At 37.3% G+C, this 18,366-nt stretch overlaps 1 protein-coding gene across 1 annotated transcript in view; it reads left to right on the top strand.

The window, feature by feature from the left end:
• Shroom4 (shroom family member 4) overlaps positions 1–18,366 on the top strand; it is a 202,913-nt gene that overhangs the window by 91,475 nt on the left and 93,072 nt on the right. Inside the window, exon 2 of the mRNA XM_034485508.2 lies at positions 16,525–16,676. Coding sequence (XP_034341399.1) covers positions 16,525–16,676 — 152 coding nt within the window. The remainder of the gene's footprint in view (positions 1–16,524; positions 16,677–18,366) is intronic.

Below are 18,366 nucleotides of genomic sequence, written 5' to 3'. Positions count from 1 at the left end.
AAGGAGGATGAAGAGATGAGGGTCAGGGAACTCTTTGGCATTTGTGAGAGGCATTGAAGGCTTCTTCACAGGCAGGACCAGAAACTGTCTTGGGGTGGGGGTAGGGAGAGCACTTTGATTGAAGCATTAGCAACCCTGGCTTTGGGCCAAGGCAAATTGCCAGAGAACCATTAAACTCTGTGTAATTCCATATAATTCACAGCAGCCACAGGTAATTTGGATCAGACCTGACAAACCTTCACTATCACTTATTGTCCATTAGTTCCCAATGCATACTGCAGATATTCAGGTATTTTAAGTTATATCATGATAGCCATAATAAACCCCAAACCTGGAAACATGGCTTGATAGAGGATTGTTTTCTGACCCATGAATTTGTTTATATGAGAATCACGAAAAGGCATAAATATGGCAACCACTAAACAATAAAATTCTTTTTTTGTTTTTTTGGTTTTTCGAGACAGGGTTTCTCTGTGTAGCCCTGGCTGTCCTGGAACTCACGCTGTAGACCAGGCTGGCCTCGAACTCAGAAATCCGCCTGCCTCTGCCTCCCAAGTGCTGGGATTAAAGGTGTGCGCCACCACCACCTGGTGATAAAATTCTTAATCTACTGAACAAATGGCCTTTCAATAGGAACTAGTGTCACCTGAAGTCAGATTGGGGCAAACTCTTCCTTAAACATTGGAGAACCCCATAGACACAACTTTTAGGAGTTGAAAAGAACTAGTTAAAATCTGATTCATACTCATGGTCTGTATTTGCTCTTAGAATTTTCCAGAAATAATAGACTGAAAAAGTCTGTTGTAATGCCTGTAGGCAGGCAGGTAGAATACAGGTTATTCTGAATTTCCAGATGCTGGGGGTAGTTAAATCTCCCAATGTTCATGGTTACTTTGTAAAGGCTTATATATATGTTACATTGATATCTCAAAAGCTTAGAATGTTAAAAAAACAAAAAACCTAAAGAGAATCATATCTTGGCACAAGGTATTTATTGGAAAGCACCTAAGTTTCCTTAAAGGCTTCATTCCTTACATTAAATTAGGAATCTAATGTTTACTCTTTGGGCAATTCATGACAAACAAGGAATGTTGAGCTCAAAGTTAATTATCCTGGAATAGCAACCTATCCATGCAAAATAAATAGTTTTGTCACAATTTCATCAAAGGAAATTCTTATACCTAATATATCTAACTTGATCAAGCCATGTGATATCCCTAAATCTCACTCAGTTAGATGATCAACAAAGTAAAAATAGAATTAAATTGACGAACCAGGCAAATAAATTGGACGATATCCTGCTGTCACTTCTATTTTCAATGAATATTTATTGAGTAACTGCAAATTGCTCTGTACTGACATTTTTGTCTTAGATGCCAGCAATAGATATGTAAGAATAGAATGGCTCTCTCTCACTATAATCTTGACAGAAAGTTAACATATATAGAAATAAATAGCATGATATAAGCTGATGATGTTTTATGGTTGAGCTATTATAATGGAGGTTAGTATGGGGAAAATAGAGAAGGTCAAGGAAGGCCTCTGAGAAGTCATGACTTGAGGTTGCTGAAAGGATCTACATAGGGATCTAGACAAAGAATATTTTCAGTCTGCTCAACAGGAAATGCAAAGATCCTTAGGCTTTACTTCTTTACTTCTCTGTAGCACAAAATGTTGGTAATGACTAGTGTGTGTGTGTGTGTGTGTGTGTGTTGGAACTGTATGAAAGGATTTCAGTAAAATGTGTATAGTCAGATCCCATTGAACTTCTGAGATTTTTACATTGTAAGAAGCATTCCTTAGTCTGTCTGATTTAATTAGTGAACATGAATACCAGATAATAATGCTAAGTTTAAGTTTATACAGGAGGCCCAGGAAGAAGGACTAAGACAGAGCAGAAAAGCTAGGAGGACACTAGGGAGGACTAGACACACAAGACAATCTGAAATGCCTTAGCAGAGGAGTAAGAGAGAAGTGGAGGGATGGATGGCTCAGGAAGATTTGAATCACATTTCTTTAGGTGAGAGACATAAAGCAGCACCATAGTGATCTTGCCTGGGAAGAACACCCTCAGCGCCAAGGTATGTGGTGTCTCCTGGCAAATGGCCTCCATTGTCATTGGGTGAAAGACAAGGCTTTAACTGCTGAACTTAAGGTTAGAGAACTACAAATAATCAGGGATAGGAATTATAACAATAAATAAAATGCTTTACTCTTTTTTTTTTTTTTTTTTTTGTCTAAACTCAATCCTCAAAAGCAGAAAGAAATTACTTCTGCATTACTGGTTCCCCAGATCTGGGCATCAAATGTCCATCAGTTTCTCTCCCACCCCAAAGCTAATCCTGGCTTTACAAAGGGAAAATGCTATCTGCTGTTATAATCCATGACTTGTGGATCTCACAGAGCAGGTAGGCGATGTGCCATCACTTCACAGTTCCTATTCGAACAGGAAACTCAGAACTGACAGTGTGATGGCTCACTTACTCCCAGATTTGCAGCCCTCTGTGAAAGTCACAGTAACTGTGGCAGTTTAATTTAAAGATAGATCTGTCCTGAGGCAAATAAAGAATATTACTGTTACACTGTACACATACACCCTGCTTTGTTTTTCCATGAGAGCCTTTGGCTTTGGTAGCCTGGCAGAGGATGCAGGGGAGTTAAACAATCCTTTTCTTCTTAATTTTTCACTGACCAGAGGGATACATGTAGACCAGAGATTCAAATCACTGCTGAGAAAAGGGAGCCCAGACAGGAGCAATGTTTGGACATAGAATATAGATGGCCAGCTAAATCAGAAAGCAAGCTCCATTTCATTTATTCCACATCTGGTGGAGCACCTCAAGTACCTAGCAAAATGATCAAGTGGTTTCTAGTTATACCAAAGCAGGCCACTGGTTTCCATGGATGCCTTTTAGTCTCTCCCCTGAAGATTATTTAATGTTTTAATCCCTTTTCAGAAAGGAATGACTAATGCTGAGTTTGTACACTCTTTAGACTGTACAAACATTTGGCTTTTTTGCATAATAGGTTATGAATAATGGCTTTGGAGAACTACCATTGAGTTATTTAATAAACTTGGCTTGCAGATGGTTCAGATTCAAAATAGTTAATCATGTCCTTTTGGATCAGAAGGTCATTTCTATTTCATTCAGCAGGCTATTTTGAAAGTAGGTTTAGATCAGATCGATTAAGAGTTTGCATATTAGCAATAGGTTGATAATATAGAAATAATCTAAGCATAAATAATTATCATCTGTCTAATAATCTGTTAGACTTTAACATATATCCTTGTTTTGATTTTGTAATTATGTATAGTTCATGAATGCCAATGAGTTGATATGTCAATATAAGGTTTTGTTGTTGTTGTTGTTTTGTTTTCTTTTTTAAGATCCCAGGGCTGGTACTTGGAGCCATACAGATGTTACATAGTTGCTTTCCCATTGAGCTATAAATGGGAAAGCAACTCCCAGTGTAGTGTTCCTTCCTCCACTGGGTTCTGTGTAAAATAATGCTAGTTCTTTCAGTCTCCTAGGCTTATCCTCTACGTTTTCATATAGTGCCATCTTCATATTGGAGGATATTTAGAGTTTCTGGTTTATCCCAGATAGTTTTAGTCTTATGTAACAATGACAACTTCTTCTGAAAGATAGGCCAAATTTTAGTATTTAGGTCCACTCTTTCCTTTGGTTTTATCTACCCTGGTCTGCCCTATCCCTTCTCTATCACATCAACTTTTTAAGTTTCTTTGATCGTTTGTACTACTTTAGTCTCAATCATACCAAGCAGCTAGGAGTCATGGGCAATTAAAACTAAATACAAAACAAAAGAAACAAAAAAAAAAAAACCAAAAGACAAACAAACCAAAACAAGTAATGAAGGTAACTTTGAAAATTAGCTAACTATGATTGTAAAGGCATGTGAATAATTTGCTGGGGGTGCTTGAAATGTTATATTTATCTAACTGTTGATTATAGAAGACGAACATGTCTTAATATTTATTGAGACTTGTGTGTTTTACTGTATGTCAATCAGTCCTTAAAACATTAAAAATTTCTAGAGTAGAAGAAAGCTTATATTTCCGCAAGACAAAACATTTCTTGTAAATGGTAGTTTCCATAATAGAGCTTTAATGTATGAACACATTCTACGATTCTCTCTGTTTTGAGACAGTTTTCATCCACACCTGCACCTGGGGTTGACATTTTCTGTAGGAAAAAAAAAAACAAAACAAGGATCAACACTTCATTTTTTTTACCTGCCAACTGGTAAAGGGCAAATGTTTGGTTTAGTTTTTTACAGCTCTTGTCACTTTCTATCCCAGCATATCCTAAACATAGGATCAGTCCTCACTGAGTGTTAGAGTCATCCTTTGCTGTTCCTCTTGTCAATCACAGATATATCTTTTTCTTATGGTCCAGGAAAACACACATCTCTAGCAGCTTAACCTCACCAGGCCAAGTCACACGGGAAAAGTAAGTCTTCTCAAGAAGACTGCCCTCTCATCAGATTGCCCACGCTTCTTGGCTACTCAGTATGATTGGAACTAAAATAGTACAAACCATCAAAGTTGTGTCAATGTGTGTCTTTGTGTGAGTTCATGTATAAGAAGCCATTGGATTTCCAGAACCTGGAGTCATAGACAGTTGTGACCAACCTAAAGTGGGTGCTGGGAACCAAAGTTGGATCTTCTATAAGACTAATGAACACTCTTAACCATTGTCTCTTATCTCCACCCTCTCCCCATTGGTTACCTTTTACTGTTCCTGATTTTTATGTCATATCACATGGACTCATATAATATACTGGTCTCTTTCACGTAACACAATATGATGTTCCTGAGATTCATGTGTTCTATTGCTATATACTATGTTATTTTGTGTAAATATATGTACCAGTGGACTTCTAAGTTGTTCTCAGTTTTCCTTTGTTGTGAATAAGCAACTTTTAATGAACATAGGCATTTTTCCCTTGGGTATCCCTAGGTATATATTGGATATGGGGGTTTCTAGAGTGGTTGTATAGTTGTATACAGCAATATTAAGAGTTCAAGTTGCTTTTTATTCCTTTCAGTAGGTAGTATTTTGAGTCTTTTATTTATTTACTTTTGCCATTCTAGAGGACTCACTGTGATACTTTCTGTGATTTAAGATTACATTTCCATGATCAAAAATTATATTGAGCATATTTTATGTGCTTATTTGGCATTTGGCTCTCTTGTTTAGTAGAGTGAATGCTCAGAATTTGTTGCCAATTGTTAATTGGCTGTTGGTTGCAGTTTTCAGTATTCTAAGTGTATAATATATTCTAGTCTTCTATCTTTTATTAAATTTTTGTGCAATATATTTTGTTCATATTTTCCCCTCCCACAACCTCTTCTAGGTATTTCCCACCAATCCTTTGTCAGATATGTGTTCTGAATATTTTCCCACCTTCCTTGTGCTTTGTGTTTTTTACTTTATTTAATGTCATCTTTGATGAAATACAAGTTTTGTTTTCTTTTGTGATTTCTGACTTTTGCATCCTTACCAAGAAGCCTCTACCCACTTCAAGGTCACAAAATATTATTCCTATGATATTTTCTACAAGCTTCTTTTTTTTTAAACTCTCTAGGTCTATGATCTATAGTTTTTAGTAAGCATTTTTACCTGTAAAATTGTTTTCAGCATACATACCCAATAAAAAGAATCTTACTTTCCGATAATATAATGAATGTTTAATGACCTTAATATCAGCAAAAGACTTTATCATAAATAAATGGCTTCGTGGCTAAAGTGCAAATAGACCTCTATCAGCATCCCTGCTAATAGTGAAAGAGACCCTCTGTTCATTCTCATACACAGTCTTGTCTTACCTGGCCCATGGAGGGAGTAGGACCATCTCCTTTGGCAGGAACAAAACCAGTCTTACTTTTGGTTGCTGAGTAGAGACACCACATTTAAATGCCTTGCCTCATTCTTATCAACAAATTCCTAGAGCTGAGCTTGGCTCTGGGCTCACAGAGGTTTTGGCAAAGATGCTCAGAATTTGACTTGGGCTAATCCCTGGAGAAATAGAATGATTCAAAGCTTTAAATTCCTTTGTTCTGAGGCTTTGTAAACTAGATGGTGATTAAGCAGTTGGGAAAGATGGTTGTCTGTAGGGATAGAGGACACTGTGGGCCACATCAGAATTCTATTGACCCAAGATCAGGGGAGTGCTTGGGACAGATCCACAGGACAGCTCCTTGTAGGATTTGCTTACCTGCTTCTTAGCTGGCGACAGGCTTCTCCCCGGATGTCCATTTCCTCATTTTAGATATATTAGAGTGCAGATTATTGCTTTAAATAGGACTTCTTACATATTTTAAACTGCCTGTGGTTTTTGAATTAGCATGTATGTAAAAGACAGATTTTTGTTTTCTGATTTGTCTCTATGGAATAAAATAGGGAAGATGAAATTAGGTGCAATAGAAATCTTTGTTTTGTTTTGTTCTGTTTTGTCTTGTTTTCTTTCTCCTAGACAGTTTTGGTGATTGAGAGTAATTTGAGAGACAAGTTAAGGTAGACAGTGTCTATAAACTAGAATCAAAGTGTTGACAGCCATGGCAAGGGCATTGCAGAGGTTTCAAAGCCCACATCTGCTCTTTTCAGGGCACCCTGATTAATTTCTCGTGGCATGAAGAGATCTTAACAGATAGCATCAGAGAAGAGGGGGAAGATCAGAAACAGCCCACAATCTGAGGTGTGCTTATGATTTCACACCACGTTTCTGAAGGAGCAAGGACTTAACCTGTTCTTTGGTGAGCGAATTTCCTAATAGTTGAACTTGCCAAAGCCAGCTTATCCTCATCTCTACATTTTATTCCACTGATAGCCCAAAATGGCAGAGTGCAGAACATGTGTTTGAGTGTTATTAAAACTTGAAAATCTTTCAAAGATGCTATAAAGTTATTCTCTCTCTCTCTCTCTCTCTCTGTATGTGTGTGTGTGAGAGAGAGAGAGAGACAGACAGACAGACAGTTTCTTCTCTTTGTGTTTGTGTTTCTGTATATGTATGTATTCATACATATGGGCCAATCTTTTCTGTTTATAGAAAGAATGCATCAACAAATGGGTATGATTTTTACTTTCTTAAAAATAGAGACAAACTGGTGGAGTAAGGATTATGGTCTAGTAATTTGGCCAGAATCTTGGACAATTGACAAAAACAGTTTCATTTGTATAACTTTGTTATTCATATGTATAACTGATACATATGAGAGAAAATATATTATTAATATATTGTTTTCAGGAAAATAGGTGTATACTGGCTGGTTTTGTGTGTCAACTTGACACAAGCTGGAGTTATCACAGAGAAAGGAGCCTCCCTTGAGGAAATGCCTCCATGAGATCCAGCTGTAAGGCATTTTCTCAATTAGTGATCAAGGGGGGAGGGCCTAGTCCATTGTGGGTGGTGCCATCCCTGGCTTGTAGTCTTGGCTTCTATAAGATAACAAACTGAGCAAGCCAGGGGAAGCAAGCCAGTAAGTAACATCCGTCCATGGCCTCTGCATCAGCTCCTGCTTCCTACCCTGTATGAGTTCTTGTCCTGACTTTCTTTGATGATGAACAGCAGTGTGAAAATGTAAGCTGACTAAACCTTTTCCTCCCCAACTTGCTTCTTGGTCATGGTGTTTTGTGCAGGAATAGAAACCCTGACTAAGACAAGGTAGAACCAGCAATATAATACTGAGCAAAATAAGTCAGAGACACAAATATTTTCTCTTCAAAGACTAAATAAAACTCCACTGTGTGTATTGAGTATTTATATACTATATTAATACATATATAATATATGTACATATTTATGCATATATAAGTACATATATACACATATCAATACACACACACATATATAGATATATATCACATTTTAAATCTCATCTCTTGGTGGGTACCTAGGCTCCTAGACTGATTCCATAACTTGACTATTACAAATGGTGGTATAACAAACATGGGTATGCAGCTACCTCTGTAGTTTGCTGCCTTTGATTCATTTTGAGTCTGTTCCCAGCAGTGGTATATCTGGGTAATTCAGTAGTTCTATTTTTAGCTTATGAGGAATGTCATACTGGCTGGGCTAACTTATATTCTAACCAAAATGTATAAGTTCCTTTACCCCAAATTTATACATTTGTTGTTGAAGTGTTTTGTTTTTTCTTTATGATTCCCATTCTGACTGGAATAAGATAGAGCCTTAATATAACTTTAGAATTTAAATTTATTTCTATGTGTGTGGGTGCACATGTGGAGACCAGAGAATAACTCTCAGTAGTCATTTCTCCCCTCCCACCATGTTGTCCATAGGGATTGAACTCAGGTTGTCAAGCTTGTCCGTGTGCACCTTTGTCTGTTGAGCCATCTTGCCAGCCCCTAAATCTAAATTTGATTTAGGTTTCCCAACTGGCTAAAGATATTTCTTCTTATTTTTTTCATGTATTTATTGGATATTTATATTTCTTCATATTTTTTATGATGTTCTTACACCATCGTCAAAACATTCAGCATCTGTTGGCTATTATTAGAACTGGTATTTTTCCTACTGAATGAAGTTTTAAAATATAAACCTAAGCTACCTGTTTCTTTCTTTGGCCTTTGTATATCTCCTAAACATTATTTTAAGAGATCCAAACAAATATCTGCTCATATTTAGCTAACTAAAGTTCAGCACGTTCTGCTAAGCCCATTGTCCTCTGCCTTTGCCTTTAAGGGTATGACTTACCACTTTGTTGTCAACTTTCAGAGAATTTTTCTAATATTTCCAAATCACCTGTTCATTAGCAGAAAAAAAAGAGTGAGATTTTCTGGGATTTTTTAAATTGTCCCTACTGTGCCTTATTAACTATTCTAACCTTGGAAGACTACTCTGAAACAAAGGATGAAAACTGAAGAGAACTGAGAGATGGATGCTAATCAGTTTGGGTGGAGTAGAACACAGCTAAAGCCAAAGAACAAGGAGAACAGAAGCCAAGAGAGTGTTAGCAGAGGAATTTTACCTGCCCTTGATAACTTTACACAGGCTACTGTCTTAGTTCTTTTTTTTTATTGCTGTGACAATGCACCATGAGAACTTAGAAAACCTTTAATTTAGGGGATCATGGTTCCAAAGGGTTAGTGTCTATGACCATTACAGTGGGGAACATGGCAGCAGGCAGCAGGCAGGCAGGCAGGCATGGGGCTGGAGCAGTAATTGAGAATTTACATCCTATTCACAAGCAAGAGGGAGGGAGGTAGAGAGACAGAGAGACAGACAGAGACAGACAGAAGGAGAATGGTAGGAGACTTTGGAAACTTCAAAGCCCACCTCCAATATCACACCTCCTCCAACAAGGTCACACCTCCTCCTAATCCTTCCCAAAGCAGTTCTCCCAACTGGGAACCAAGCATTCAAACATAGGAGCCTATGGAGGCCATTGTCATTGTCACTCAAACTACCACACCATTAAATGTTAGAGCTGTAAAATCCCAGAGATGGCATATCCAAAGAGATCAACTAGTCAGGCCCCCAGAGTTTATCAGTAAGGTAAGGAAGGGAGTCTACAAAGAGGGAAAATGACTATTCCAAGGCCAGTCAACTCATTCTAACATTGAAGAAACTACCTGGTTTTTGTATGATTTTTCTATGCAATTTTGGAGCTACATGGCTATTTTCTACTAGCCAAGTCATAACCCTGAATGACTGTATTAACAGTCATTTACACTGAGTTGTGTGATGTATATTGATACCAACAGTTGCCCAAAACCTTACATTCAGAACACACCAGATATTCTTTTCTTATATACACTTTGTAAGAATTTTTAGCATCTATGACCATTAGTGAGATTGATGTATAGTTTTATTGGTAGTATCCCTTCACATTCTATATTGTGGAACAGTTTTAGGAATATTGGTGTTAGCTCTTCCTTAAAGATTTGGTAGAATTAGGCAGCTGAAGCTTTTATTTGTGGGGAGAGTTTTATGGCTGATTCAGTCTGAGATTTGCATAAGCTATTTATATAGGTTTGATTTAATTTTGGTTGGCTAAATATGTCTAGGAAAGTCCATATTTTCTTAGGTTTCCTACCTTTTCAAATAAACCTGTGGCTTTCCATGGAATCTTTTTTAACAATCCCATTCATCTCTTATTTTATTGATATGGATATTATTTGTATTTTGTTAGTTTGTCCTAGGGGGTTAATCAGTCTTGTTTGTTAATTAATTATAATTTGTGGTTTGAATGTGAAGTGTCCTCCATAGTCTTGGGGGTTTGAATACCTGTTTGAAATTGAGGACAGTTGGTGAAGTTTACAGGTGTGGCCTTGCTGGAGGAGGCATGCCATTGGAAGAAAAGTTGGAGAATTTTAATATTTGTGCCATTTTCAGTTCAGTCTCTCCGTTTTAAGCTTATGGCTCAAGATATGAGCCATATCATATTCCTATTCCTGCTGCCATGACCTTATGCCTCTATTGAAGACTCTAACCCTCTAGAACTATAAGCCTAGATAAACTCTCTTGTATGCCACCTTAGTCATAGTGCTTTTTAAACTCTCCCCTACATAATTACTGTACAAAAGATTGATGTTACTTATTGTTCTTTCAGTCTCAGTTTCATTAATTTCTGTTCTGATCTTTGTCATTTCTTATTACATGCTGCTCTAAGGTTTGCCTTATGATTATTTTTCTAAAATCCCGAGTTGCATCATCAGGATATTTATGTGAAATATATCTGACTTAAACAACTGTAAGCGCTCATAACTATACACATTTCATATATAAAGTGCATATAGCAAATTGTTCTTTCATTTTATGATAGGAATTTAAATTTTTCCTCCCTGATTTTTAAATGGCTCATTGGTTATTCAATAGTATACTGCTCAATCTCTAAGTATGTATGTAGATTCTGTAGTATCTCTTGCTGTTGACTTCTTTTATTTAAATACACTCTGATAATACAGGAGATAATCTTGATTTCTTTGGACTTTTTAAAGACTTGTTTCGGGGTGGAGACATGGCTCAGGTAGTTAAGTGTTTGTACTACTTTTTCAGGGAAGTGGGGTTTGATTCCTAGCAACCACATTTGAACATCGCACAATTACCTAATACTCTGTTGGGCTCTATGAACACATTTACACACATTCACATAAAATAATTAAAAACATAATTTCAAAACCATAAATCTTATTAAATCTAGTTTTGTGCTAGAATGTGGTATATTTTAGAGAACATTCCAAGAACTTCTGAGAAGTATGTGTATTATGGTTTTGGTGGTTGTAGTATTCTATAGATATTTGTTAGGCCTATTTGATTTAAGGTTTAGTTTAATTCTGAAGTTTCTTTAGTTTTGTGGATGATTTTTGTGGATGACCTATCTAAAGATAAGAGTCAACTTTTGAAACTGTCCACTGTTATCAGGACTTACCGTCTTTTATGCCCACTGACTTTTAAAAATGAAACACTATGTACAATTGCTACATCTTAATAAGCTGTTGTTCCTTTTATTAATATGTAATAGTCCTTATCTCTTCTCATTTTGGTTTGAAGTTTACTTTATCAAATAGCAGAATATCGGCACTAGCTTGTTTCAGATTCTACTTCTTTGGTAGATTGACTTCCATCCTTTGATTCTCAGTCAGTGGGCATCTTCAATCCTGATATATCTCTTACAGACAAGAGCTAGCTAGCTCTGTCTAGATTTGTTTTCGTTTTGTTTTTAAGTCCAGGGAGCCTGTCTGTGTCTCCTTGATAGTGAGTTAAGAACATTTATAATTAAGGCTATTACTGAGAGATGATTACAGATTTCTATTATTTTAATGATGGCATTTCTGGTTGTCTGGATTATTGCTCTTTCCTTTACTTTCTCCTGCATTAGTATTAGGGGTTTCTGATTTGCTATATTAGAAGTGATGGATTTCTTGCTACCTTTCCTTTTTGTTTGTTCATATCTTTCCTATGTTATTTTGAATGAGACATTCTTCTTCGCCTGTGTTTAGTATTTCTTTTGGTATTTTTGGACTACTGCCTTGGTTGTCATGAACAGCCTCACCTTGTGATTGTTTCTCGGCGTCCTTATTTTCTATCAGTTATGAATTATAAATTTGCTGGATATAACAGTCTTAGTTGTTAATTGCTTTCAGCATTTGGTGTATGTCATTTCATGCTTGTGTGGCTTCAAGCATTACTGACAAGAGATCTGACGTTATCCTGATAGTTCTGCTTTTCTTGAAGAGTTAGCCTTTCCCCAGTATACCTTTTAATATTGCTTATTTGCCTTCTAGTTTTTAGGAGATTTTATTTTGTTTTTAATTTAAATTTTTATTTATTTTTGAGAATTTCAAACCTGAGTACTGTTTTTACATCATTTTCATACCTCTCTTCCCACCCCTCCCATGTTCCCCTACTCCCTCTCAAATTATTGGCATCTTATTTAATTATTATTGTTACATATATACACATACTATCTACATCCATTCTCTCTCCATATTTCCTCCCTCCCTTTCCCCCTCCCCTCCCTCTCCCCTCTCTCTCTCCTCTACCCCTCTCCCCCTCCCCCTTCCCCTTCCACTTCCCATTCCCCACCTCACCCCCACCCTCCTGAGTCTATTTAGTTCTGGCTGACTGCTAAGGTTTGGATAACCTATCAGGAAGCTCATCCCTCAAGAACACTGATTCTCCCTTTCTCCGAGGTCATTAATTTCCTATTTCCTTCATCTATGGGCAAGGGCTTGGGAGCTTTCTCCCCATCTGAGTTGGCAGGTCTACTGGTGTTGTCATAAGCAAGTCTTGTGTATGTGACTTTATTGTTGAAATTTCATGGGTGCAGCTTCCCTGTCGTGCATAAAAGACACCATCTCATCCCTGGCTCTTAAGATCTTTCTGTTTCTCTCATCTGTAATATTCTCTGTGTTTTAGATGTGTCAGTTTTGGATGAGCACCACACAGTCAGTTGTTCTTTGTATTTGGCCAGTTGTAAGTTTCTATAAGAATTTCTACCTGCTGCCAAATTAAAGAAAAAGCTTCACTAATGATGGGTGAGAGCTACACACACACACACACATACACACAGAGAGAGGTGGAGAGAGAGTTTAGAATAGAGTTAGAAATTATACTGGTTTAGGAAATTGGCAGTAGTAAATTCTCTATGGTTCATAACCTCCATAGTTTAAGTTTACAATGCCAGGCATGAATTCTGTCTTGTGGAGCAGACCTTAAGTCCAATTAAAATATAAGTGCCATTACTGCACCACTGAGGACATCTTGCTATGTTGGTCATTGTTGTGGTTCCTGGGCTTTGCAGCTGGGTAGGAATTCACTGGTTTCCCCTTTTGGCAGCTTGTAGGCACCTTTGGTTAATTTAGTTTCATGGATTCTTAGGCTTAGTCTTTTGATCATGTCCTGGACTTCTGGGTTATTGTGATCATTTTTGTCTGGATTTGTCCAGATTGGTGCTTGGGTGTGGCATTTCCTTGACCTTGTACTATATTATTCTTTCTTCTGCTTGCTTGAGTCTATTTGGTTGCTTGAGCTTTTCATTTTCCAACGTTTCTGTTTTTTCCTACTTTAATATCAATTTCCTTGCTGACTCTTTCTAATATGCTGTCTAGTTTCTCATCCACTGTGATTATTTTTTTCCTCTATGTTGCTGGATTTCCCCTCTAGTCTTTCTCCTCATTCTTTTTCATTCTTTTTCTTAGTTTTTCCTTACTAAGAACATGAACATTTTTATAGTCTATAAAAATAACTGTGTGTTTCAGCTACTGATCTGGAAGTCTAGCTGTCAGAGGGATAAATAATAAATAGAAGAATCCAGACATGGAGCAGAGGGGAAATATAGAGGAGAGGAAATGGGCATTAATGCAAAACATCCTGATGGGTACAGAGTCAGTTATACAGGCCAACAAATAGCCTGCCACTGAAAAGTGACTAGTTTGAGGTATACTTCAATGGCTCTTCAATTAAATGGAACTTTATTTCCTAATGTGTATACACCTGGGATCTGGAATTGTGCTGGACCACAAAAAAAAAAAAATCACTTATTTCTTATCAGCGCATCCTCAGAATTGTACTGAACACATCTATTGTGAGGAATATTCTGCTGGTGACTGAAAAGGGATGTGGAATACAGAACAAGGCAAACAGGTGGCCTACAAGCATAGTTCAAAAATAAATAGTCTCTACCTAAGTGCAGATAGTGGTGGCTACCATAGCAATAGGGAAGTTTCAATTGTAGTGTTAATTAAGCATTTTAGGTTAAAAGGTTTTTTTTTATCTTGTGGCCTGGAAAAAACACATCTCGTTGCTATAACTGAATACTTAACAAGAGGTTCTACTTAACATCAATATACATAGAAGAGACGGCTTTTTATGGGTAGCAGTAATATGGATAATTGAGTTGTATGAATACAAAATGTGTACAGTAAATTAAGACTAATGTGCATCAGTGGAGAAAAACCTATTAGCATTCATTAGTTAGTCCTGTTTATGATTATTTGTTAACTGAAAAAAGCCTAAAGCTAAGGGCCTCTCATGCAAGCCAGAAGAATGAGTCATTCAAGTCAATTTTCTGAAACTCAACTACAGTACTTTCCTTCAATTTTCTCTGCCATTTCTTTGTTGTTGTTCTTCTTGGAATTTTTAAAAACACTCTTAGATAGCTAAGGCTGACCTTGAACTCCCGATTCTTCTGCCTTCCCTTCACTAGTATGTGTAGTTACATGTGGCTTAGTAAATAATTTTTTTAAGGCAAGCAGTAGTGTCTTATGAAGCAGTAATGCTAATAACAAGGAAACAACAGTGTAATCCTAATTAATTTGCTATGAATTGTTCCCCATTTGCCATTATTAGGTTGTTTTATATTGAATGGTTGTCCATGTGCTGGAAAAGTGTGTGTGTGTGTGTGTGTGTGTGTGTGTGTGTGTGTGTGTGTGTGAGAGAGAGAGAGAGAGAGAGAGAGAGAGAGAGAGAGAGAGAATGAGAATTGGCTAGCCTTTAATTTCTCAAAGGTTCATTTTTTTTTAAAGAATGCTGGGTTATCAGCAATATATTTAATAAGTCTGTGAGTTACCCAGAATTTCAGTTTATTTAATGGAGCTTTAAAAAATCCTGAATTAATATATTTTTTTCTTTGAACTCAAAAGATCCTACCTGACAGTTCACAAAAGCTGAGCAACCTAAAGCAATATTCTAACTTTTGTTGTGTGGACACAGGTTCAGAGACTGTGATAAAAGACTGAGGGCAAAGGTTAGAATGGAAGAAGTATAAACATAGCCACAGTAAAAGTCAGCCCCTAGTGATCTCGCTTAGAGGCTTCTATCCCCTAAGAATTGTGTGATTTAATCATTCTTACTTCCCATATTCCCCAAAACACTTAATGTGGGTGGGCTGGATTTTTATTTAACCAGAGCTCTCAGTGGGCATATAAACTTTAGACAATAATTCCCTTCTGGGGCTGGGAGCTGAGAGCTTTTTTAATTTGTGTATCTCTGCCACTTAGTGTGTTTATTGTTCTGTGCATGCTAAAGTACATTAAGCGCTTGGGGAATAGGTTAATGATGAATGCGATGTCCCCATTACTCTAGATGGAATTAATAGTCTAACAGGTGGAATTCACTTCTGCGGTAAGTAGAACATTATGTACAAAATTCACTAGAAAGCCAGGTCTTCAGGGCCCTTCTGAGTTGCTTTGCCTATCTTAGTGGCTCTTGCTCCTAGTTTTGTTTTCAGAGTCCCCCAGCCTGAAAACTGCTTCTGCCAAGATTACCCTCCTCACAGGGAATGTTTAGATTGTGGTAGATTAGTAAACACATACCTAGCTTTTGCCGAATGCCCTTGGCAAGTAGTATGCTAGGAATGTGTTGACGAGATGAAGATAATCTACTTTGTTCTTACTTCATATGTTTAGAATTAGGGATGCTGATTACAGAATTTTGAACTGGAAGTCACCATTCAGGTTTTCAGTATCAGCCTCCTTGTTATAATCATCAGAACTCATGCCGAGTTCAGAACCCTGAGCCCTCAAACAGGTGATAAAGCAATCAGGTGAGGTGGGTGCTTTTTCTCTCTCCAGTTTGCATATAAGGCAATTTGATGTTAGGTAACCTTCTCAGGATCTCACAGCTAGAAAGGAGTAGAGCCAGAATTCAAACACACGTTCGTCAGATTTCAAAGCTTATGTAAAGGAAGGAAAAGATTTGCCAGCTTTGGATGGAGCTTTGACTTGTATGCACATCTTGCAATGCCATGGGGCTGCTTCAGCTACTGTATGGACTTCCTTCTAAGCACCCCTTTATTTTTCAGAAATACTGGCTTCCCAGATTCATTCTTTTAGGGAGGAATTTCCTTATTTCTGTCTTGCCTCCTTTCTCAAGAGCCTTCAGTAACCTGCTATCAGCTCCTCAGCACTTCTTGGAACTAAATGGAACTATTTCCCAATCCTACTTGTGGCTGCAAGTTGGGAGAAGTCAGGACATAAAATTACGTTGCAGAAGTCCCCTCACCACCTGCTTTCTATTTTGTTCTCTGCAACACAGATTGAAGATGGAGGCAAGGCGGCCTTGTCCCAGAAGATGCGGACTGGTGATGAGCTGGTGAATATCAATGGCACTCCATTGTATGGCTCCCGCCAAGAGGCCCTCATCCTTATCAAAGGCTCCTTCAGGATCCTCAAGCTGATTGTCAGGAGGTAAGGCACAGGCACAGAGGCCATTGAAATGTACTCTATCATTATCATCAAGAAGACAGGTATTTCATCTGAGCAGAATTGTGCAGACAACTAAAGCAGAATAGACAAAGGACCTTTGGTTCGTATTTTGACACTGCCATACACTCATTGCACACATTCATACAAATGCTTCTTGAGAACTCATTTGCTATTCTGAGGATTCATGGACTCAAAAAGTACAAGGTACTTCTACTCTGGGCCTTTTCTTTTTCAGTGGTTAGTTTCCTTTTTTTTTTTTTTATCTTATATACATGCCAAAGTTTCTACACCATTGTTATTATTAAAAAGTGATCATTATAATACATCATATCATATGGTATAAATTATTTACAATATACTGTTAGTGGAAAAATGTAAATTACCTCCTATGATCTTTCTTTCTCCCTCTGGCTACTGCTCTTTTCCTCCTTTTCTTTTTAGTTAGTCTCAAAAGCAGAGTCTGTCCTTCCTCCATGTACCTTTTTACCTTCCATTAACTCTAAGATCCCTGTGGCATCTGTAATTCAAGTGTAATGACTATCAAACTCACAGAATGTTGCCTTATTGTCAGAGCCAGTAGATTATTTTCAGTCTTTATCATAAATGGCATTGGAAAGGACATTTGATTCAGTTGGTCCACATTATGAAACTCCTTTATGAAACTCCGACTTTTATCATCATCTGTTTATGTCCTTGTGTCCTACTGTTTTGGTTCCTATTTTAACTGGATTCCTTTATCACTTGACCATTACTTTGACCATGTCTTAAAAATATTGTGGCTTTGGCCATTCTACCTTTTCTAACTTCATCATAATATGGAAATTATTATATGGAAATTTTCACCAGCTCCTCTTGTTTCAATTTGTATCTGTATGTAGATGATTCTGTCTCTTCTGCTCCAGACCATATAACCAGTTTCCTCTTGGACATTTACACTGAGATGTACCTATAGCATTCCAAGTCCAGTATGTTGCTTCAAGCCTAACACATCACCTTATTGTCCACAAAAGCTTCCTATCTCCATGACACCCCAACAACCAAGCCAGAAGGAGAGCTAGCATCAGTTCTTTTATTGATCTCATGTAATAGTGAATTTATCCAGTCTTTTCCTAAAAGAGAAAAGGTAACAGTTTGGGTTACACTGGGAGGATTATATAGCATCCCATTGGTTTATTGCATGATCTTCTGGTACCTAGCATTAAGTCCTGTCTTTCCAAATGTAGGCATCATAGTAAGTAGCGCTGTATACTACATAATAGCTACATCTATCACTGATTCCATTTTGTATGAAGGGTTGCTTTTCCTATCCTAGGGATGGAATCCATGGCCTTGACTGTGCTAGTCTTTTCCTCTATGGGTTGGTTATGATTTATATTTTAAGACTTCATGGAAGGATCACTTGATAAGAGTTCTTCCTTATGTGATAGGCTCATGGATGTTACTCCTTTGTTCTATCACATGGAGATTTGGGTTCCTTGAATGGTGTTATTATTGTGAAGATGAAATGATATAACTTATACAAAACGTTTTTTTACATAATGGTTTTTCCTTTCCAAGTACTAACTAGATCTGAACGTGCTTAGCTTCCAAGATAAGGTGGTTTGACCAGAGGTACATAATGCTTGATCAGGGAATTTCAGTTCGCTTCTCTGAGGTAAAAGAGAAACATAAT

This window comes from Arvicanthis niloticus, chromosome X, assembly GCF_011762505.2.
Source record: "Arvicanthis niloticus isolate mArvNil1 chromosome X, mArvNil1.pat.X, whole genome shotgun sequence".
Classification (NCBI taxonomy): domain Eukaryota; kingdom Metazoa; phylum Chordata; class Mammalia; order Rodentia; family Muridae; genus Arvicanthis; species Arvicanthis niloticus.
Note: the sequence above shows the minus strand (reverse complement) of the source record. Positions and strands in the feature narration are given on the sequence as shown.